Here is a 23,932-nt window from a genome sequence, read left to right as displayed (position 1 = left end):
TTATTAAGAAAAGTAGCTTTTTAGTATAAATACCAGTTACAGTATGCATACACTGCAAAAATAAAGCCTGAATTCTCATTCTGTTTTAAATATGGACCAACTGCATACCATGCTTTACATAAGTTTTGTGACCTTTCAGTGAAAATCAAAAGCTTGTCATAAAAAACTTAAGGCTATTTAGTTGTATAGTCAGCTGGTACTGGATGAGCACTCATTTGGTAACCATCCTCTTAAGTCTGTGGTCAGTCCATATTAATTCCAAATGCTATGGTTTTGATTGCTTCATCCATTCTTCTAATTCATTCTTCTAATTCATGTGCTCTGGCTACCTACCAATCAACACTTTCCCAATGAAGTGCATTGTTGAAGGTACAGATTACAAATACAGTATGTGAACTTTAATACAGTATAGGGTAAAAAATGGATAGCACTGTAGAGAAAAAATATTTAAAGGGAATACAGTACTGTACATATAAATATTTAAAGGGAATACAGTACAGTACATAACATTTATTTCTTCCACCATACTATACTCATAATAATGGGAGTATGATGTATATTTCATTGGGTAGGGAATGAGTAAGTAAGTCTGGGATTGGTTGCAAATATTCTGCCTTCCTGCCTTCCCTTGTCTTTCATCTGTATTCAAGTACTAATCCACTACCGGCAATATAACCAACAGTACCCTACTGCAAAATTGTATATTTTGTAGATAACAGTCCAGGAAATAAGAGCACAAAGTAACCTATTTGTTGTTATGTCAAAATATGACTTAATATTATGGTAGATATTTTAATATACTGTATATAATAAATCAATTGAATACACTTCTTTGATTCATAGAAGGCAGTAGTCAAACCCTTCATATATTATGATCAGGAAACATATTAACAACACAGCTGTCTGCGACAATATTTATTTTTTTAAACAAAAATTAACTGTGATTGACAGTATTTTTCATTGCTGGCTGTACATTAGACAACTGTTTCTTATGCACAGAACTGTATATCTTACCATGCATGAAATCAGACACACTTTTGATGGGTAGTATGCCAGGGCATGATCATGAATCCAGACTTGTTGGCCACTGCTATACCATTTGAAATATTTGGATTTCATTATTTGAAAATACTAGTGAGCCTTGAAAACAGCTATTAGCCTATTCTGTAAAGTAACCTCAGTGACTTGCTGTTTTGAACTTTTATTATATAAGACTGTCGCTCACTACACTACATTTTCTGTCTGATAGTTGAAACATTTGGAATCTTCATCACATTAGCTGGTAGTGCTGTGTAACATTATATAATGCTAAAGAATTCACATTCAGAGTTTATTGTAGTAAAAAAACCACATTATTACAAAATACAAGGGCAATTTCGAAATACTGTACCTTTGATTGACTGCTATAGAAATGGGGTAGCAGTGTGTTTAACCATCAAAAATTTTTGGCAGGTGACTGCACAACTTACAAAAAAATTTTCTCTTTAAAAGCTTGCTCTAATCATTATTTTTTTGTTGTAGCTTATGTACAATAATCATTCTATCTTATATTTTTTTGTACTTGACCATCTGTTGCTTCTTACAAGTAACTCTAATTATGAAATTTGGAATCTATTATCAGTGTATACATCAAACATGATATAAATCTCTATTATATGTGTATACATTATTATGTGATGAATCTAACATGAGATCCTTTATGAAATCAAATATCCTCTCAACATTGTGATCTGCTGTTCTAGTACACATCTAAAGAATTGACTACAGATATTGTACTTCTTTTCTGTATGTTTCCTGGAGCTTTTGAGTCCTGAGATTTAATTTACAATCTCAGTAACATCCAAATGTCAGTGGAAAATGCCCACTTCTTTATCAGTTTTTGTTGGAACTAATTCTTATTCTTTCATAGATGAGGGTGGCAGTGGTAATACTGGTTTAGGGAGCAGTGGTGGCATAGGGCCTTCCTTGGGAACTCTTCCAGAGGACCAGCCATCAGAGGAAACCCAAACTGGCTATCAGCGTGTTTACCGGGACTGGAGACCCTCTGTGGAAAAAACAGATGTTGTTGGTGCAATGGAAGCAATTGAAGGTTAGTTATGGCTGACAAACTACATTTTTCTGAGGGTACTTAAAAAATATGTGCAAGGTTAAGTATTTACTGTACAAATATACACATTCAAAATTTACATTATAGGATCTCCAAATGTAATTTGCCATTTCATTTCATTTTAAGCTAATATATTTAACTTAGTTTTAAGGCTGCATTACAAGCAATGATATCTGTAGTTTGTAAATCAAATTAACTGCAAAAAAATAAGAGGAGAATATACTAGAAAGCTTATAAAACATACATCTACTGTTCCATGCTTTCACTCGACATCCTGAAACACTACATTATTTGTTCTGAAGTAATAGTATTCTGTATTTTGCATATTTCTATAAATTTTACATTACTAGGTATTCTTCAGCAGTCATACACATTATGTAATAATTACTTAACAGCCACATTTTTATCTCATTATATAACACCGACATCATAAATGTCAGTTTAATGTAATGAATTTAAAAAATGTTGCTGCTAAATAAATATTACTTTTAGTGTAAGTCTAACACACATTACTTTTTGTGAGTACAGTGTTTTAGCAGTTACTCAAACTTGTTCTCTAAATAAAGCTGTTGATCTGTCACTGGTTTTTGGTTTAGGTTAATGTTGATAGAAAGAGCAGTGGAGTTTTGGCATCCAGACATTCTGTGGGAGTAACTACTGCAGTTGTTCACATATGTACATTTTTATTCTCTGAAAAGGACATTTTTTCATAATTTGTAATACTGAACTTTTTTCCAGAAGCCCAGTCTCCTTTACCATCTAAAGAAAAAGATAAAAGTCCATGGAGGAAAAGTAATTTAAATGTCTCCAATTCAAGCGAAGCAACAAAAGAAAATCCACCATCTACTAATGCATCTTCAGCTAATACTGCAACAACCACAGCTGCAAGGAGGTTGAGGAGGATGAGATCAAGATCCAACATTGAACCAGGACAAGTTGTTCAGGCAGTACAAGTAAGAAAATTTAAGAAATCAGAAAATTCTAATGAAAATTCAGTTAGCATTTTACACTTCTTTATATGATTGGTTTTTAGAATAGTAACATTTTTATTTTTATTGATGAAACAATAGATCAGGGAGATTACGCACCCTTGCATTGATATACAGTAATTGTCATTCTACTGTACAGGTAAATTTTACTTTTATTATGATACTAACATGTCCATACAATAAGAAATGATAGCAAAGAGAGTTAAAATGCCAATCCCTGCTCTCCGATGGTTGGCAATGCTGCGTGGCCTCAGGAAAATGTTGGTAACTCTGCTTACACTCATAAACAGACAGAGAAAGGGTTTTTGGGGGTGGGGAAGGACTGGAGACGTTACCAAGGTGGGAGGGTGAGTCAGATGGCTGGACAGCATGGGAGATGAGGGGCAGTAAGGTTGTGTAGAGGAACTCACTCAGAGAAGGGGTTGTTTTGGAAGGTGGGAACAGCTGGGGGAGCAGATTCCCTGCCTGGGAGTGGGTGGGGATGCAGTGTTGGATGGGTGAAGAGGGCTAGGTAGATGTCTGACTTGCTAGAACTTGTATTATTTGGTGTTTTTATATTTATTATTTTTCCACATTTTATTAAATATGTACAAGCTGTACTGTAACAAAGCCAAAAAAGTTAGAGAAGCTGAGAGAGTAGAGAGAGAGAGAGAGAGAGAGAAAAGAGAGAGAGAGAGAGAGAGAGCAATAACAAACATATCGCTTACATTAAAGCCTATACGGTAATGCAAACTCTTTCACTTTTTTATTTATATTTTAAGCTATTCTCATTTATACTTTTACTGTACTTTTTCATTTCTTATTTTTACAACCCAAAAGATAAACGCAATCATGTGCATAGGGTATGTATGTATGCACACACTCATTCACAGCGTTGGTGGCATAAGACTTTAGTTATAAATAGCACAATATGCTTAAAATTTGCATTTTAAATAATTTTAAGTATATTGCAGATGGAATATCAACAGTGACAAAATATTTTCTTTTTATGTGTGCTAATCATACTTAGAGTCAACTAAACTTGTAATGAAATACTGTACAGTAAATCAAGCAGCAAAGAAACACAGACTTGGTTTTTTCTCTTCTTCTTTACTTAAAAAATAATATATAAATAATGGATACAGACACACAACAATCCTTTGGTGGAGAGGTAATAATCTCCTACAGGGCTTGACTTCAACTAACTGCCCATACTCCCCACTCTCCAAGAGAACATCTTAAATAATCATTGACAATCGACAACAAGTAATATACAAACTCAATTAGTCATAACTGGTCACTTACACCTCTTCCTTAATAACCCACAACAACAGAAATACCTTTATACACAAACTGTCCAATTAAACCCAAACAGTAATTAACAGTTTCAAACAATAATTATACACTCCCCCCTGAATTACATTCACATATATTACAAACTCTAGCTTTTCTAACTCTTGTTGAACGTCTTGGAATCACGTTGCACTCAACAACAGTACCTGAATCTTCCTCTTCCCCCTCATCTTCATGAACAGGAAGCTGTATAAGAAGCTCCTCATCCTCAGCATTAGTAGTTTCCTCACTCAATATCAATCCTTGTGAAGAACACGAACGAAGATCTCTAACATGGCGTGGAACTCCATTGACTTCAACAGCTTGTTCTGACAAAATTCCCGTAACCTTGCCTCTTTCAAATTGCATATTGCATCGCATGTTGGATGGTTTTACCCACACCTCATCACCTGCTTTGTAGGGGCCACTCACTGCCACTTTGTTCATTGTGCATGGATCCACTCCTCGGATCCTCACAGGGTAAGAATACAGCATACTGACAGGGGCAGTCGTTGAGTCGCAGTCATCACGAGGCATCAAATTATACAGATATACAGCCTCTGCAATGCTACAGCCTTTCCTTGCAGCAATGACTTTAACAGTTCGATGGCATCTCTCAGCTATACCATTTCCCGATGGAACATAAGCACATCTAAAATTAAGATGCACGCACCACTTTTTTGCAAAGTCAGCAAATAGTTTGCTGCGAAAAGCAGTGTCATTGTCTGTTAACAGTTCCTCCGGCACTCCTCGTTCATAGAACAATGTCTCAAGTTGTCCGATGATGGTCTCACTGGTCTGAAAACGGAGCCGATGCCAGATGGCAAATCGAGATGGTCCACAATCAATGAGAGTAAGATACGGCCATCCATCATAGTGAGTAATATCCATACCAACTCTTTGCCACACTCTATCCACTTCCAGACTACCCTTCTGCCACTTCACTGGGGCCGGGTCTATTGACTGGCATGCCTCACAGCATTTGACAACAGCCTGTACTTGCCGCCTGGTAACTCCTGGATGGACTTTCTTTACAAAATAGAGAGTTCTTCTCACACCCGGGTGACCGGCAGCATGATGGATCTCCTTAATTCCATCACTAATGGCAGGAACAACAGAAGCACACACAAGTTTTGCATCTTGGTGACATGAACCAAGGTCCCTCAGCCAGCGCTGAGGTACACGTGTCAAACTGTCAGCTGTATTATTGGCAGAAGACACAAGTGTAATAGACAGCTGGAGGTCACACTCTTCTATCAATGACAAGACTATTCCTAGTCTTCTTCTGATGAGCATTTCACTTGCAGCCTTAGTCTTCAATCTGCTTTTTCCTAAAAGTCCATCTGAAATCCATCTATGCACAGTAGATGAGTCAGTCATTAATTCCACCTTCTGTATCTTCCAAGCCAGTGCAAGATTCAATCCTTTAATGACTGCATCTAGCTCAGCCATATTGATGTGGCAAGAGTCGTCTTTCCGCAGCCAGCTGGCATCTTCCACAATGGAACCATTTACTTCCACTGCAACACCAAGTGCAAGAGAACTAGCATCCACCCAGATCTTGACTTTGTCACCGGTGACATTCCACTGTCCTCTCACAGGGTCATCCTTCTTAACCTTCTCCAGAAGTTCCTGTAAACACATTTTGATGTAATCATCATTAATGACGTCGTCCCATCCTTCAGTGACTTTATTGACTCTTCTCTTGATGAATGCTACCGCCACTCGCAGCCATCCACAAACAGGGTAATGGCCTAACAGTCTACCACAGTATGAGAACACTGCTCGCCAAGTCAATTGTCTTGGTGCATCGCCTAGGTCATTGTCCCTCTTCCAAAAAAGACTCTCCTGCTCCCCCCAAACTCTCAGGCCCAATGCTCGAGTCCCTTCAGCAAGTCTTTGGTGTGGCTTACTTACTAGCCCAAAATTTCTGAGATGCTCCTCTACACGGCTGGCCTTAACAATATCTTCATTCACCAAGATGTCATCAATATAAGCTGATGTTCCTTTTCTTACAATTGGGTCCTGAAGAAGAACACAGTTTAAAACAGACTTCATTACCATTGGAGCAATATTCAAGCCAAACCCCAGTCGAGTCAGGCAATACCTCTGGCCTTTGAAATATACAGTCTGGTATGGCCACAGAGACTCATGGATTCTTATCTGCAGGTAAGCTTTAGCCAAGTCCACTACAGATACATTCACTCCTTGCCTGCGCCACTCACGTAGTTTGTCTGAACACACATCCGAGTCTGCTGTAAATGCATCAATGTACGTATTCAGTTCTCTGAAGTCCAGTACAGGCCACACCTTTTTATTTTGCTGTACAACAGCCATGAGGGGAATAAGCCCCTTAGCTGGTCCATATTTATTCTCATCATAAGGAAGCAGCCAACCATCACTCACCCATCTTTGTAGCTCTGATTCATACAGGTCCTTTGCCTCCTGAGGTACAGAATATGCCTTTACTCCATTCTCCAGGATGCCAGGCTCCTTGCCTTCAGACCATTTCCATGTAGCTGTCCAACATTTAATCAAAGGATCATAAATTGCGCTAAAATCACGCTCATCCACCCCCACCATCACATCAGCAGCTGCAGAAAAAAGAAAGTCTTCCATTCCAAATCGTACACCACCTTGGGTATCGACAGTGACTCCTCCTAGAGCCCTCACACCATCCATGCCGAGAAGAAATTTAAAACCGAGTGGCATTAGAGTAGTTACACACACACAAATGCTGGCATTAGCTCCGTTACTGAGCTGCAAGTGCACGGCGCCCATTCCTTCACACACCCATTCTTGCCCACTCACAGTTACCTTGCTAACTGCGCACTTGTTCCATGCCTTACAGCATGAAACATGAGCGATGCTTTGAGAACACCCAGTGTCTACTAACACGCAACACGGAAGACCCTCTACACTCAAAACAGTACTTGGCAGCACCTTACTCAGTGGGTTTGGGGAGAGGAGGCTGGCGCTGATGCCTCCTCTCCTTGCTCGTTTCCCGGACAAGCTGATGCAATGTGCCCCATTCCACCACACCGATAACACTTTACCCTTCTCCGAAATAGACCATTTACTCGGTTGCGAGCAAGACAGTCCCTGGCAAAGTGATTTGGTCCAAGGCATACATGACAACTCTGAACTGTTGTTTCTACTGGCACAGAACCCAAGCTTCCTGTGGCGCCAAAACATGTTTCCACTGAAACAGAGGGAAGGTCATCCTTTAGAACCGCCCGTGCCCGAGCCAAAATCTGTTCCAGATCGAGGGCCTCCATGCGAGACCCGGCTCTCAACAGCTGACGAACTCCCTCTGGAAGTCCAGCTACAAAAGCACATGCAAGAGCTTTTTCAGAAATTCCTCCAAACAGGGATCCGAGTCGACGTAGCTCAGCTAAGTAGACATCCGGTGCCTCTCCACTATGCAACTTCCTACTGACAAACTGTTCATAGGCTACATAGGGATCAACAGCAAACGCAGCCAACAATGCTTCTTTCACCTTGTCAACCTCCTTCCTATCTGCTGTGGGCAACTGTAAGTACACTGCAAAGGCACTACCTGTAAGCCGCAGAGGAATCACACTGGCCACGTCATCAACTTCCCGAAGCTTGCAAACCAACTCCAACTTCTCCAGCCACTCCATAACAGATTGTGCGTTTCTGCCATCATACTCAGGGATCAGTTTCAAGTCAAGTTACTCTCCATACTGCCTAGATAGCTTGAAGCAGCAAAGAAACACAGACTTGGTTTTTCTCTTCTTCTTTACTTAAAAATAATATATATATAATGGATACAGACACACAACAATCCTTTGGTGGAGAGGTAATAATCTCCTACAGGGCTTGACTTCAACTAACTGCCCATACTCCCCACTCTCCAAGAGAACATCTTAAATAATCATTGACAATCGACAACAAGTAATATACAAACTCAATTAGTCATAACTGGTCACTTAGACCTCTTCCTTAATAACCCACAACAACAGAAATACCTTTATACACAAACTGTCCAATTAAACCCAAACAGTAATTAACAGTTTCAAACAATAATTATACATTTATATTTTAAGCTATTCTCATTTATACTTTTACTGTACTTTTTCATTTCTTATTTTTACAACCCAAAAGATAAATGCAATCATGTGCATAGGGTATGTATGTATGCACACACTCATTCACAGCGTTGGTGGCATAAGAGTTTAGTTATAAATAGCACAATATGCTTAAAATTTGCATTTTAAATAATTTTAAGTATATTGCAGATGGAATATCAAGTGACAAAATATTTTCTTTTTATGTGTGCTAATCTTACTTAGAGTCAACTAAACTTGTAATGAAATACTGTACAGTAAATCAAGCAAAGCAAAAAAGAAAAAGGCAACACATGATACTGCACTAAGAAACATACACACAACCACACATGTAGCCTACTGTACTGTATGTCATGTACAAGAGAAAAAGAAGGGGTTTGCTTTTTTTTTTTTGACGACCTATATACTACATTTTTGGCAAAATAATAAAAATTGTTGTGTAAATGTTTGTATTGTGTTGCATACAAGAAAAAAGGGTTCACTGTACTTTTTGTGTGTGTAAAGTATGATGTATTTTGCAGTGTTTGGGGTGAATGACAACCGTTGTGTAGCCTACCATACTGCGTGTCGCTTACAAAAGAAAAAGATGGGGTTTACTCTTTTTTGTGTATGATGTATTTTGGGGAAAATTATAAATATTGTTTGTGGAAACTCTTACTGTGTTATATCCGAGAGGAAAAAAAAAGAGGCTTACAGTCAACCCCCAGTATTTGCGGGGATGCGTACCACTACCCACCGCGAATAGCTAAAAATCCGCGAATACTTAAAACCCCTCTAAAAACGCTTATAACCGCCTATTTTGATAGTTCAGAACACCAAAAAACCCTCTAAAAATTATTATACCTGAATATCTTAATAGTTTTATCACAAAAAGTGCATGTAGTCATGAAAATATGAAAATATAGTAATTTATGAATATTTCTCTATGAAAAATACTGCAAATAGACGAATTTGTGAATATTTCTTATGAAAATACTGCAAATAGACGAATGTGAATATTTCTTATGAAAAATACTGCAAATAGACGAATTTGTGAATATTTCTTATGAAAAATACTGCAAATAGACGAATGTGAATATTTCTTATGAAAAATACTGCAAATAGACGAAATTTTCCATGAATAATGTGTACTGTATATATGTTCCACAGAGAAATCCGCAAATAGGTGAAGCCATGAATCCGGAACCACGAATAGGCGGGGGTCCACTGCACTTTTTTTGTGTACAGTACAATATATTTTAAGTGCTTGGGTCAAATGAAAAACATTTTGTAGCCTAGCGTACTGCATATTGCATAAGAGAGAAAAAGGGATTTGATTTTTTGTTTTTAAGTTTATTTATGGAGTTTATTTTATTACAAATATGGGAAAATATAGTAGACAATTGCTTAATTTTTCAGTTTAAAGGGTGAGGGTTGTTGTTTATAAGCATATTTAATGTCTACTGTTACATGGTACAGTACTGACAAAGTTATGTGAGAAAGGGTACGGAGTTGCCCTTACACACCCATAGATTTTTTACTTGCCCTTGTCCAGATTTTGCCATTATATGGCAGGGCCTTGGCTCTATTAATCCGGATAATCAAGGGATTACTACTACATGCATAGAGGCAATGTTATTCTCTACAGAAAACTGTTTGCTTTACTGCATGAATTATCGATACACTGATGGGTGACACTTCCCATACACCGAATGTACTGACTGAATAGCCAAAAGTACTAAATTTGGGATAAAGTTGTGGGGTACACATGCATTATCAGCATATTTTATCACCCAGCATCAAAGTGGGTAGCATTTGATTGCACTTTCTGACAAAATGCAAAAAGCATCTAGATCTGAAGTGACAGCCAAGCTTGAATAAAGGGAAGCCCACTAAGATATCTACGGGAACAACTTGTCTTTTACCCTAAGGATCCCTTAGGAGCCAATCTCATTTTGTTTTATATATTATACCTTTAATATGTAAGGACAATACAATTAATTCCTCCCAACGATCTTTTCATTGACAGTGTGTCTAACTACATACAACTCATTTAAATTTGAGGTGTTATTCTTGACTGAAAATTTACTTTTAACCTTTAATGGACGGGCATCCTCATATGAGTATCTATAACAGGTCTTGGGTGATAGACGGGCTTACTCATATGAGTATTAATATTACATGCTGTACGATTTAGATGAATTAAGCAGAAAAGATGTTCATAGCACTTCAGTGATCGATAAATGACTTATGGCAACTGTGTGGCTCAGCACAGGACAGAGGGGAGATTAGTGTGCCTTGAGACTTGATCAGGGAATGTATTGCCCGGGGAGATTAGTGTGCCTTGAGACTTGATCAGGGAATGTATTGCCCCTCTCTATCCCATGATGTCTTTTTATTTCTTTGCTCATAAAAGGGATTTTGACGAAGGAAAAATCTATTTCTGGAGAGGGGACCGTGTCACCCAGTGAAAAAGTCCATTCAGCACTTATTTCTAGGTAATTCCGTTGCTAGATACCAGAAAGCTAAATGAAATGCTGGAGTTACTACCCCAGAGCAAGCTCCATTAGATGGAGTCGTGTATGGAAAAGGGTGAACTACAAAAAACACGGAACCTTATCCTATAGAGATCCCAAAGTCAAAAGTCCCACAGAGAGGTGCCGTTACAAACCCATGCACCACTCGCGGACAGCACACAAAACACCGCTAGCCGCATTCCATGAAAGCATCACCCCACCAGAATGATGTTTACTATGGGAGGGACATGACACATGATGGAGACATTACTGGGACATGACACATGACCGAGGTGGGTCACCGGGTGACACGGTCCCCTCTCCAGAAATAGATTTTTCCTTCGTCAAAATCCCTTTTCTGGATCGGGTCCCATGTCAGCCGGTGAAAAATTAACAGAGAAATAAATATCATTCTTAAACTAAAAGAGATAATAAAATCTAAGGGGAACAGAAGACCAAAGGTCCAAAAAGAAATTTTTAATTACTAGTAACTATAACAATAATGTACAAATGAAACTGATGGTAGCTTAAAATTAACATGACAACATGAAAAATATACATAAAACAAAATAACTATACAATATTGAAAACCTTATAACCTAAATGTGTCAATTAGACAAACATACAGATAACACAGTCAGGTGAGAAGTCAAGGCAAGCCTGACTGAAATGACCGTAAGGGGATAACCGAGGCAGTGGAGGAAGAAATGACTAGGAATCAGAAAGGGAACCAGAGGGAGGAACAACGTTCCCTGCCGCGACTGCTGAGAATTTAAGAGCTTCTAAGGATTTCAAATAGTGACGTTTGAAAACCAAGGGTGACTTCCAACCAGTGTACCTGGTAAGATCCGTGAAATTCATGTAATGAAAGTAATTAATGGAGGTGGCCACAGCTCTAATATCATGAACTCTTGGGACTGAGTCAGGATTAGCCTGCTTGATAAAGTAAAGGATTTGTTGTCTAATAGCAGACATAGAGATATTACCCCCTCCGTCCCTGATAAAGAGAGGCCCAGATGAGATGTGAAAGGACCTGTCTAAATAAGCCCTCAAAGTATGAACTGGGCACAGGGACAAGTCTTGAGGCAGGGGGAGAATTTTCCAAGGCGACCACCTATGCTGCGGATCTTCATTTTTGGCCAGGAAGTTAGGGTGAGGAATCAGCAAAACCTCCCTGATGGAAGGAAGTCGACGTGGTTGGGCTCCTAGAGAGTGCAGACAGCTCTGAAATTCTAGCACCCGAAGCTAGGCTAACTAAGAACAACGTTTTTTTCTAACTAAGAACAACGTTTTCCTCAATAAGGAAAGGTAGGGGCAAGACTGATTATCGATATCTGAGGCTAACTTCAACACGTCATTTAAAAACCAGGAAACCATATGTGGACGGATTACTGGCCTCAGACGTGCACAGGTTTTTGGGATGGAAGAAAGTAAGGATCTGTGAGGTCAATTTTGAAACCATACAAGAACACTTTTTCGTAAAGCCGACTTGACTGTAGTAACAGTACTAGAGGCTAAACCCTTCTCAAACAGTGATCTAAAAAGGAGATTGCTAAATTTATGGTCATTACTGTAGCCTCAGATTCTTTCAAAAAGAGTGCTAGCTTCTTAATTGCTGAGTCGTACTGACGAAGAGTGGAGACCCGCTTATCTGATTCCAAGAACATGGTATTGACAGGATCAACATTAGCATCCCTTTGAGCCGCAAATTTCATAAAGTCCACAAAGCCAGGGCACTTTGAATTTTTGAGGAAGCTGACACAGTCTGAGTTTGTACTACTTGTGTTAGTTTCGGACTGGGGATTCGGATGTGGCGAAGTTTCAGTTCTAGCAGAAGAGGAAACCAGCTGCTCTTTGGCCAGTAGGGAGCCACTAGAGCTACTTGACCCTTGAATGTCCTTAGTTTGTGAAGGACCTTTAACAACAAGTTTACTGGAGGGAACAGATAGATCGTCTTCCACCTGTTCCAATCCAATGACATTGCGTCCGTGAAAAGAGCTTGAGGGTCCAGGTTGGGAGCTACGTAATGAGGAAGCTTGTTGTTGAGCTTGGTTGCGAACAAATCTACCTCCAAACCCGGAACTTGTTTGCAGATCCAATTGAACGAGCCTGTCTAGGGACCACTCCGACTCGGGGAGTTGTCCTTGATAGAGAATCTGCTACGACGTTCGGACCCCTGCAAGATGGGTGGCAGACAGGTGCCACTTGTTCTTGCACGCCAAGGAGAAAAGTGCAATCATTACCTGGTTGATCTGGCTCGATTTTGAACCTCCCGTTTATGCAGTGGACTACCGTGGCGCTGTCCAGAACCAGTCTTATGTGAATCTTCTTGGGGGAAGAAGCCTCTTCAAGGTAAGGAAGACCGCCATGGCCTCCAGAACGTTTATATGGAACTGGTGGAACATGAGGACCAAGTCCCCTGTACTTCTTGGTGTTGAGAATATCCTCCCCACCCGCTTAGGGAGGCGTCTGTGTGGATAACCAACGCCGGAGGAGGAAATTGCAGGGGACTGACTTGGACAGGCTCTTGACAGTCGACCAAGGCCGGAGTCTCTTCTTCAAGATGTGAGGATCAGAGACACCTTGTCCCTGAGACTGATATTTGCCCGACTCCGCCACACTCTGTTGATATCTTTCAGCTTCACCTTCAGCAACAGGTCTGTCACGAAGCGAACTGAAAAGGAGCCCAAGACTCTTTCTTGGGTCCGCCGAGAGGCTCGTTTGGACTTGAGAAACTGCCTGGTTGCTCTGGCTATCTCCTTCCTCTTGGGAGGAGGAAGAGAGAGCTTGTGAGAATTCAGATCCCGCTGGATTCCTAGCCATTGAAAACAACTGCTCGGAACCAGGCAGGACTTCTCCCTGTTTACACGAAAGCCCAAGGATTCTAGAAAGTCGACCACCACGGATGTAACTCTCTGGCATTCCTCGACGCTGGATGCCCTGATGATCCAGTCGTCGAGATACACGGCCAGCGTAATCCCTTGAGACCGGAGTTGTTGTGCGACCGTGTCTGTCAACTTGGTAAAAATCCTTGGGGCTATGTTGAGGCCGAAAGGCATCACCTTGAAGGAATATGCCTGCCTTCCGAGCCTGAACCCCAGAAAGGGGGAGAACCTTCGCAACCGGGACGTGATAATAGGCGTCGGAAAGATCTAGAGAGGTGGTTATGGCTCCACGGGGCAGTAGGGTCCGAACTTGGGAGACAGTAAGCATCGAAACTTGTTGCAACGAATGTAGGAATTCAGACAGGACAAGTCCAGAATTACTCTCCGTTTGTCGGAACCCTTCTTGGGAACACTGAAGAGCCTGCCTTGGAACTTCAGAGTCCTCACTTTCTTATAGCCTGTTTCTGTAAGAGATCTTCCACAAAGTCCTCGAGATCCTTGGTCGTAGCCTGATAAAACTTGACTGGTGGAGGGGGATTGTCGATCCAACTCCAGCCTAGGCCCTTGGAAACTATACTCTGAGCCCAGGGACAGAAGGTCCACCGAGCTCGAAAATGGTACAGCCTCCCACCCACAGGATGTATGTCATCGGTCCTGTGTTTGCTTCCCCCTCTGGAGCCTCTACCTCCCCTGTTCCTGGGAGAGGAGCGGAGGGCTCCCCTTCCCCTAGCGAAGCCACGGGGCTTATTGCCTCTGGTTGATTGTCTGGAGCGAAATTTCCCCTGACTTTCATATGCAGGATTGAAAGCTGGGGAGGAGACATAGGAGGGGGCAGCCAAAGATTGATGCGCCGGGTTCACCAGGACATACTGAGGCGGAGGATGGGAGGAAGAGGTCGAAGGCTGACCCTGTAAAGGAACCTGAACCAAGGACTGAGCTGGAAGGCGTTTGAAATGTTTAAATTTCTTGCTGGACTTTGTGGGAGGGCTGGTAAGATCAGACTGTTTCCTTTTATAGGGCAGACCCCAACGGGAACGGAGACTCTGATTGACCCTAGCTGCCTCAGATAAGACTGCATCAACTTCTTCTTGTGGGAAAAGATTAGCTCCCAGATCGAACTCTTAAGAAGCTTATTTGGTTCATGCCGAACTGTGGCTGCTGAAAAGATGTGCTTCCGGCAGGCCAGTCGGGCAGTCATAAAGTCAAACAGGTCTTGTTGAAAACTCGCCAAGAGAGATTTCGTCAAGACCTGGAATAAAGAATCTTCCCTATAAACCAAAAAGTTGCTTCCACTAAAGCCAAAGAGTTCAAAGACCTGGTGAGCCTTTCCTTAGTATCAGCCTCTGTTTTTCAAGAGCGACTCCGGGATCTTAGGGAGCTGCTCACTGAACAGATCAGAAGCGCAGTCTGGGTCAAGCCGAGTCACTGTAAACGTATTAGGGCTCCCTTCCAGAACTCGGTGCCCCGGGGAAAGACGAGAGATGTCGGGTCCGTCTCCCGGAGATGAGGAAGGGGTTTACCTTAAAAGCAAGCCTGACTAGTCAGGAGGCCACTTTCGAAGTGCAAGGGAGAAGGAGAACATCACTGAGAATGAACATAGTGAACACTCCCTTAGCTGGTGTAAGCTTAGTGTTCTCCGCTTGCCACTTAAAGAGTCCTCATCAAAGACGACTGGGCTTGGTCCCTAGGATAGATAACAGTCTCCTTAGGGACTTTATCAGACCTGTTCCAAACCTCTCCCTTCAGCCTGGCAAACCCAGTGTAGGGAGATGTCAGGTCCGGAGGATAGAACTCCAACTCTTCCACTCTCCTCGTGCCCAAACCCTCTATGGTAAGAGTACCTTCGTACTCGGGAGCATAAAGGGCCAGACGCCAAGGATTCCCCAGATCGAAGGGAGGGAGAGTGGAAGGGTCAGGAACAGAATGAGACCTAGAACGAGAACCTTGTTGTGATTCCACCTTCTCCGAAAGAGACTGAAAAGAAGAAGCAAGACCAGACAGCTTGCTGTCTACCCTGCTAACTAGTCGATCTTCTCAAACCTCGCGTCGATTCTTTCAAGGAATTGCTCAAAGAAATGAAACGTATCCAAAGAAGGAGGAGGGGAACTACCTGACGTGACTGAGACTCCGCTTGGGACCCGGAAGGGGAGGCTGTACAAAAGTCGACGGAACGGGCTCGTCGCCGTGCCGCTGCGGAGAGACCCCATATCGGCCTGCGGGTAGGTAAGGCTTTCTTTTAACGGACTTCACCTTGGGGCAATAGACCCAGAGGCGTGCCCAAAAAGGTATGAAGATTTAGAGAAGCCTTTAAAAGAAGCAACAGAGGAAGAAGGAGAGCTAAACAGCGGAGAACCTGCCTCACTTACCCCCTTACCTGCTTGATGCTCCGGGATAATGCTCGGAGACTCAAGGCCGAGGTCGAGTTCCGCCGCGTCTTCTGGAACGCCACCGCTCAGAGCCGAACTGTCTGGAGAGGGCTGGGTCAACTCCCGAATCACGGCAATCAACGGAGCAGCAACATCGTCGGTGACTGAAGCTGTGATCAGCGCCGGGAAAAAGGACATTACAAATGTCCTTCGAGAGTATGTAGGGATTGCCAGCTCCTACGTTGCGTCCAAAGCCGCTAACCCAGACTTTAAGGGCCTGAAGCGAAGCATCACGAGACTTGCGGTCAGCCTGCCGGAAGAAAAACATTATTGCGGTTTACCGAAGGCGGGGGGAATCGGTAATATGTAAAGAATACAGTTGGCTAAGAAGGAAAGATGCATGATCACCTACCGAATCATCGATAGCCTGCTCGTATAGAGCGTAGCAAACATCACATCCGTCAGGGTGCCAAACAATAAGATCCCCTACATGGACCACACATCCGGAGTGAGACCGACAAACTTCGTGGCCGCTGGCCTGATGGAGGGCTGCGGAGCACCCTTCTTCTTGGCAGCGTACCACCTGTAAGAGTATGAGATTATGAGTACACTGTGTAAGGTGCCGGAGCAACACAGTAGTAAATAAAGCCGTGAAACCAGCCGGAAAGATCCGGGAGGTAACCGGATAAAATATCTCACACAAACAAAACAAAATAATAAAATAATAAATAAAATAAAATAAATTTACCGGAACTAGCCGGAGTAACATGCCTTAAAGTAAGTGACGGATACAAAATAAAATGGGAAGGTTAAACTGTCTGGAGAAAGCGCATTCCCGGCAACTAAAAATAAATTGAAACTAGCGATAACGGAAGACCGATAAACGCTAGAACCGCCGGAAGCGGGAAGCAAGGAATGCATTCGATAGTAGACAGTAGTTAGCTAAGGGCAGGGAACGTCAAAAGTCGAACACGAAGACAGTCAGGCGGAAAGCACTAACTGGCCACGAAGAAGGGACTAAACCGGAGTGTCGCCAAATTAAACGACACGCCGGAGAAGACGTATGAAGGGGAGGAATGAAAACCCAGGAGGAAGAACCGAAAAGGAACGACCAGAGAGTGGGAATGCACAATCCGGGCGCTCCGGGTCCTCCCGCCCACTCGCTGACTGAGTCGTTACCCAGCAAACGCGAGAGAAGCAGGAGAGGAACAGGAACAACCTCCATGGGGGTGGGGGGAAAGGGAGATAAAGATGGCCAAAGATGGTGGACGGGAGAGGGGGAAGCTCTCCCAGCCACCAGCAGTCCCATGAGGGAGAGTAAATTGGTAAAGTCACGGACCATACCAAGGAAAGGCCAACAATGCAGAGGAAGGGGGCACAAGCTATAGGCTAAAAGGAAAGGAATGCTCCCAATCCTTGATAAGTTAACAAGATTGAAAACAAATCAAGGGAAGAGAGAGCACTCGGGAGGAGGAGGGGAAAGGGTGGGTCGACATAACCAAAAACTGGAAACTAACCTTAAGTAAAGACCAAACTAGGGTAGGCTACATGAAGTCCCTCGCTATCCCAGCATTTAACCAAGAGGCTCATTAGCCTAAACGCTCCCCGAAACAGGGAGAGGGAAGCAACATGAGATCCTCGCTATTTCAGCTTAAACGAGAGGCTTATTAGCCTACGTGCAAAAAGCCGAAACAGGGGAAGGGAACATAAAATGAGAAGACCCTAGTTAAAACTTAAGGAGAGCGCCGCATTGGAAAAGACGTACACAAAACCTTATGAAGGGCATGTGACCCAGGGATTGCTGTCGGTTTTAGTTCTTATCTTTTATGATAGTATGTTAGCTATAATTGATAATTGTAATTTTGCAAAGAAATATTAGAAAAAACATGTATGCCTCACAAAAAGTTACTGCATCTCCCCATCTCGGTAAATCTCGTAAATATTTTACAACAAATATACTCAGAATTTGTTGCTGATTTTAGTTCTTATCTTATGATACTGTGTGTGCTGTAATTATAATTTTACGAAATAAAATAAATTATTCAAAAAACATGTATAACTTGGTAAAATTAGCATATTTTTACTAGTGTCTTGTAAATGAGGCCCCTTTCCCAAAGAAGGTAGGGAAAAATTTTTAGAATTTTTTTCTTACACCAAGTACATGTGCATATCTTCCTCTTTCCATTGATGTGTTTTTCTTAAATTAGCCAACCTTAAATTTTACCCAGTCTGAGAGTGTGTTTAATATATATTTAGCCCGTCCCTTAAGGGTTAAGAAACATGCCCATTCTAACCCCCCCCCTTCTCCATTTGAAAGGGAGAGAGGAGGACGACATATCTTAGGAACAGTGCTAAAATTGGATGCTCAAATTTAGGTAGTTTCCTGTATCTAACCTGAACCAGCTGATACTCCAGCCGAGGTGCTGCTCCAGAAAGGAAGAAGGTAAGAGTCCAGTCACACTGCATTCGTACCCCCAGACTTACACCAAGTGAAAGTACTTTGGCAAGACACTTGTTTGTCAAAAACAGTGCCTGCACAACAGACACCACGGATCCTAAGGAGAAGGTGTCAAGGAACTTGTGGGAGACGTTTCTCTGGTAGATTGAGGTAAGGTATGTCTACCTCTATTAGACACCTGCCCTCATTGCCCAGAAAACCAAAAAGTTCTTTGTGGGATCTTGCATGAGTAGGTGAGTGACATCCTCTTCAGAGGAGTCTTAATGGGTAACTCACAAAGCCAGCAAGGAAGGGTGCTCATGGACAATAACCCGCAACTCCCAATGCTTGCCTGAACTTACGAAAAGGTGCCACTATTCTGGAATATGAGCACAGGTCCTTGCAGATAGTATCTTATGGCTCACATTGGGCATAAGAAGCACTTCGTCTGGATAACCATCAACAAAGTCTTGGTGGAAGGGGTTGAAAGAACCCTTGAATTTCACATCAGGAAATTTATGATTTCTGAGATTTCACCAAGAATTCAGGAAAGAAAAAGACAGAGACTTAGAGACACCCCAACCCTCTGAGGCCTGGACAAATTGCCAAGAAACTCAACACCCTTTGCCATGACTAAGCAGGTCAAAGGACATTCTTGAGAGCAAGTTCTTAGTTGAGGCTTCACCCAAAGGCTCATATGGTGCTTAGGCTAGGCTATGACAGATAAGCCCTCATCCAACTCAGGAGAATGAGGCTACCAAACAGGGGACAAGACAGAGAAATCCTAGCTCCTCAGTCTGAAACCTGACTTATGGCTGAATGGAAGCTTCACAGCATAGACTGACAGAAGCTTGTCTCATCAAAAGTGAAAGAGGAAGTCTGTGTCCTGCTGAACACACTCTCTGACTGGAGAGTGACCACTAGCCAGAAGAGGAAGCAGATCTGGATGCCACTTAACTTGAGGCCAGTGAGGAGTAGCCAGGATCATCTTGAAACCCTAGGTGATCAAAACTCCGTTGATCACCCAACAAAACATGGCAGATTCCACCTTGGTCCAGGGATACTGTATTGGAATACAACTTCCATCACTGCCCCAGGAAATAAAATAAGAGAACAGAAAGCTTCCTGTTCAGCCTGGAAGCAAATAGGTCTAGCATAGGAGAACCCCCAAGCTCGAACGGTTTATCCATTGTTCGAGGAAGTAAGCACCACTCTCTACCTACAACCTCACTCCAAAAACTGAGCTAGTCTGCCAGACCATTCCATTTATCAGCACTACCAAGTGACTTATCAACTGTTATTGGAAAACTTGCAGGAATAGCAACACTTCTTGCATTTTCAGAACATTATATATACTGTACAGATAACATGTGTCCTGCAACTGCATACCTTATGTTAATAAACTTATCATGTGTGTTGTAGCCCTTCTTCAATGCATCTGTGAACAGATGCATTTTGGGAGGAGAGTTCAGAAAAACTCTAAGGGGTTCCAGTCATTCAATCACTACAATACACTAGAACCTCCCTGGTCTTTATCCAGTGGCATGATTAAGAGGAAAGATTGCTTAGAGTTGCCCCATGGTGCTTCAGCCATATCTTAAGCAAGAGCAGGAGGATCTGCCTCTGTGAAATGAGCTTCTCTGAGATGAAAGGTGGCCAAGGACAACCTGCCAAAGCCGAGCTAGGTATTCCTCTTTCAGATTACTGTGATCCTTGCCTTGTGGCCAAAGAGATATGCAGGTCTCTGTCCGGGAGGAAAAGCATCTTTGAGGAGACCAGAACTAATCCATCGTCCAGGAACACAGCAAGCTTATATACCTTGCACATTAGCCAAAACACACTTACGAGAGAACCCTCAGGAAACACTTTTTGGCTGTCATCAGTTTAGAATAGAGAGCTTTGAATTGGTCAACACCTTCATTGTACACAAAATACAGATACTGCCGAGAACAGTATTCCATCATAGAGGATGGTCATCTTCTATAATGGAATACTGTACTGCACAATGCATGTTGTTTCCATCTAAAAGCCAGTCCAATACAAATGAGAGGTCAAAGACCAGTCTCCATACCCAGTCACCCTCTCCATAAGAGGCAACAGTAAAAATGCCTAGAGACTGGTCCTCTACAATTTCCATTGCCTTTCCCAATACTAGCCCTCAACCCTACCAACAGGGTTTGAGATCTTACAGAATCTACAGGGAAAGAACAAATTATTGGTGTCAGTGAGGTGAAGGTGGCAGTCCTTGAAAAGAATACAATAATTGCCCCAAAAACCTGAAAATTTTGACCAATGGCAAGCCATACATCCCTCTACTCATGGCAGCAAAAGAGTGGGATCGTTACTCTCAGCGACCCATCATTTCTTCTTCCCTTCCTAGCAGTAGGGGGGGTGAAAGGGCCAGGAAGATTTGATTCTCTTTCTAGAGGGTAAAAAAAACTGGGCTATAGGTCTGAGTTTAGAGAAACAGATTTTAATACATGAAGGACTAGCTGCACCCAAAGGTTTGGCTATAGTTGTCTTTGCTCCACTGAGGGTTAGAAAGAAACGCCACACAGTGGATTAGCGTCTTGGAATTAAAATTCTCTTTTCTGCCCCTGTCACCAAGTTACCCTTGGAAAGGAGAATGGGGAGCCCAACACTCACCTGTTCCTGAGGAAGGTCGTATTTTCCTCTTTCTCAAGGAGAAAGATTAAGAAGAGGAGCAGGACAGAAAAGCATTTGACAATGACAGGGAGAAGTAAGACAGAGTTTGCAATTCCTTCCTGCCCCTGGTCTGAGTCTTGCTTCTCCTTAGTATGGGAACAGGTGTAGGCTAAGTTTGTAATTTCTGTCATTGAAGGAGCCGTAACTAATGCTGCTAAGGCATCTCCCACGGTATTAAGGAAGTGGTTTGCTTGATTGCTGGATGGCAGGGAACCCCATATCTGCAGATCAGACTGTTAACCTGATCCAAAACACCACAAGCCACTGCTTTGTCTCCCAAATGGGCCTCTAAGAAAATCCATTGACAGTAGTATTCAACAAGTAAGGCTGTGGTTACTTTCCCAACATCATTATGCTCAAAAGGAGACAAACAGTCGCTTTACCAGCTATGTGAAGCGGTTCCAAAAGGAGGACAAAGCCCTCCAGGAATAAATAGATTCCCTAACTCAAGCATTGGAATCTCCCACAAAGAAGCTGTCAAATCAATAACCCTGAGCACTCCTTCAGATTGTGGGCATGAATTATCTGCATAGATGGTGCCAGCTGCTGAATAAAAGATTATAGAGACTTTACCATTCAAAATCATGGTCCACCAACCTGTAGACTTTCTCTTGATAATGATTTACAGGCTAACACATAACACCCCAAAACTGTGGCAGAGAATCCATAGCATTCTATATGATTGGTTAAAACCAAACTTACTGCTGCAAACATGTTAGCATGCATTAGCAACGCAAGTCCTAGTAAACATCTTGTATGCGCAATACCTCAGAGAGTCAGTGCAAATGTCTTGTTTGTATGCACTTAAGAAAGTATTTAATTATACTGATGAGAGGGTAGTGTAAAAATTATAAGAGCTTTGGGAAAAGTATAGGCTAAGAATGGCTACTAGAGAGAGCAGTGAAAGTGCTATCATTTAAAGAACACTCTAGAACTGTAGCAAACTACTAGTATACCTGGGTGCATTGCAACTGCATATGAACAGACCCTCTTAGTATTTAGTACTGTATAAGGTGTGTCACATGCAAACTACCTTTTACATCTGTACAGTCAGAAAAACACACACTTTAGGGAGGAGGTGGTAGCTCATACCCAGAGAAGCAAAGTTTAGGACCCAATGTATGTACTGAGAAATGGGAGAAGATCAGTGCATTCTCCCCACAGGAGTGATCTGCTTCTGAATCCATTCATGTATTCTACAGGTTAACAGGTGCATGCCCAGACACTGCCATGCCATCCTGATATTGTTGTGTCATAAGACAGAGGTGTTATGAAACTGCCTACTTTTGGCATGTACAGTCACTCAAAAATGTTTTGCAAATGTTCCATTAGTTTTCGTTCCCCTAACAGTAATTTGTTCTTTTGATATTTACAAGGAAATGTAATTTTCTTAATCGATTTTGGTTATTAATCATATGGTTAACAATATAAAAAAGAATGGTGAGTGAAAAATTCATATTACGAAAAATGACGAAACATTTTGAAAAATTTCACTTCAGATGATTGGGCAAAAGAATCATAGAAGAAACTATATTTCGAATCCAGATAAAAGCTTATTGAATAATAAAATATTGAATAATCGTCAATGAAATTATATACAAATAAAGAAAAAGAATTCAACCATTATCGTTGTCAAAAACAAAAGAGAAAAAATCTCATAACGTTGTATGTTATCGCATGACTCCACATTCGGGCAGAAAAGTTAAACTAAACTGTCTCGTCACTTGCATTGATAAGATGGGCAACAGACTCAGCCGCGCCACAATCATTATCTTGCATAAGACTCATGTTTCTATCGTAGATATTGCTCGGCAGCTTAGCGTAAATAAAACAACCATGTATAGAGGAATACAACAACAGAGAGAACAAGGAAATATGATAAATTCATTGTAAAAAGTGGAGGACGACCCCATTGTTGCACTGCTATTAAGGATCATCATCGGATGATCACTGAAGGAGGCATCAAGGAGCTCCGCCTAACTCCCCTGACAACTGGTGTTGCTATAAAGAGAGAACATTATACTCTCCCTTCAAGTTGCTGCTCAAACCATTTGTAACAGGCTACATGAGACCAAGATATTATTTCATCATATTCCTGCCAAGAAACACTTCACATCAGAGAAACACAAAGAATAGAGGTTAGGGTTTGCGTTACAATATAATCCAGTGGCCGATGATTTCTGTAACAGTCATCTTTTGCGATGAAGAGGAGACATTCTCCACTGACGAGCATGGTAGTCTTCTTCACTGCTGGCGTTTAACAATGACTAAATTCATGTTGACCTTCTTGGTAATTTTTAATTCATTAGAAACTTAGATAATAAGAAATACAAAAATAGGCATTACAGCATATATTCAGTTAACTTCATAAGAGGCATCAAAATGATAGGCATTAACAATGAAAGAAATGAGAAATTACAGGATAACAGCATTATATGATAAATATATATATATATATATATATATATATATATATATATATATATATATATATATATATATATATAATATTATATATATTAATATATATATATATATATATATA

At 41.6% G+C, this 23,932-nt stretch overlaps 2 protein-coding genes and 1 long non-coding RNA gene across 8 annotated transcripts in view; 1 reads left to right on the top strand and 2 right to left on the bottom strand.

Moving 5' to 3' along the window:
* LOC136853415 (uncharacterized) overlaps positions 1-23,932 on the top strand; it is a 439,436-nt gene that overhangs the window by 366,705 nt on the left and 48,799 nt on the right. For 3 of the 5 annotated variants that reach the window (XM_067128924.1, XM_067128923.1, XM_067128927.1), the window contains 2 exons: positions 1,910-2,089; positions 2,846-3,060. In XM_067128924.1, the coding sequence (XP_066985025.1) occupies positions 1,910-2,089; positions 2,846-3,060 (395 nt within the window). The remainder of the gene's footprint in view (positions 1-1,909; positions 2,090-2,845; positions 3,061-23,932) is intronic. The other 2 variants (XM_067128926.1, XM_067128925.1) reach the window with 1 other exon arrangement.
* LOC136853416 (uncharacterized) overlaps positions 903-23,932 on the bottom strand; it is a 147,330-nt gene continuing 124,300 nt past the window's right edge. For both annotated transcript variants that reach the window (XR_010857451.1, XR_010857452.1), the window contains one exon: positions 903-2,044. This is a non-coding gene — a long non-coding RNA (uncharacterized lncRNA). The remainder of the gene's footprint in view (positions 2,045-23,932) is intronic.
* Positions 3,766-9,136, bottom strand: LOC136853413 (uncharacterized). Its single transcript, XM_067128922.1, has one exon. The coding sequence runs from the start codon at positions 7,600-7,602 to the stop codon at positions 4,474-4,476; it is 3,129 nt and encodes a 1,042-aa protein (XP_066985023.1). The 5' UTR covers positions 7,603-9,136; the 3' UTR covers positions 3,766-4,473.

The sequence above is a fragment of the Macrobrachium rosenbergii genome, chromosome 27 (genome assembly GCF_040412425.1).
Source record: "Macrobrachium rosenbergii isolate ZJJX-2024 chromosome 27, ASM4041242v1, whole genome shotgun sequence".
Lineage (NCBI taxonomy): Eukaryota > Metazoa > Arthropoda > Malacostraca > Decapoda > Palaemonidae > Macrobrachium > Macrobrachium rosenbergii.
The sequence above is the reverse complement of the archived record's forward strand: the minus strand, read 5'-3'. Positions and strand labels throughout refer to the sequence as shown.

Bases quoted from the DNA above. Each gene is read 5' to 3' on its own strand.
- LOC136853413 (XM_067128922.1), bottom strand. From the start codon at position 7,602: ATGTTTTGGCGCCACAGGAAGCTTGGGTTCTGTGCCAGTAGAAACAAC.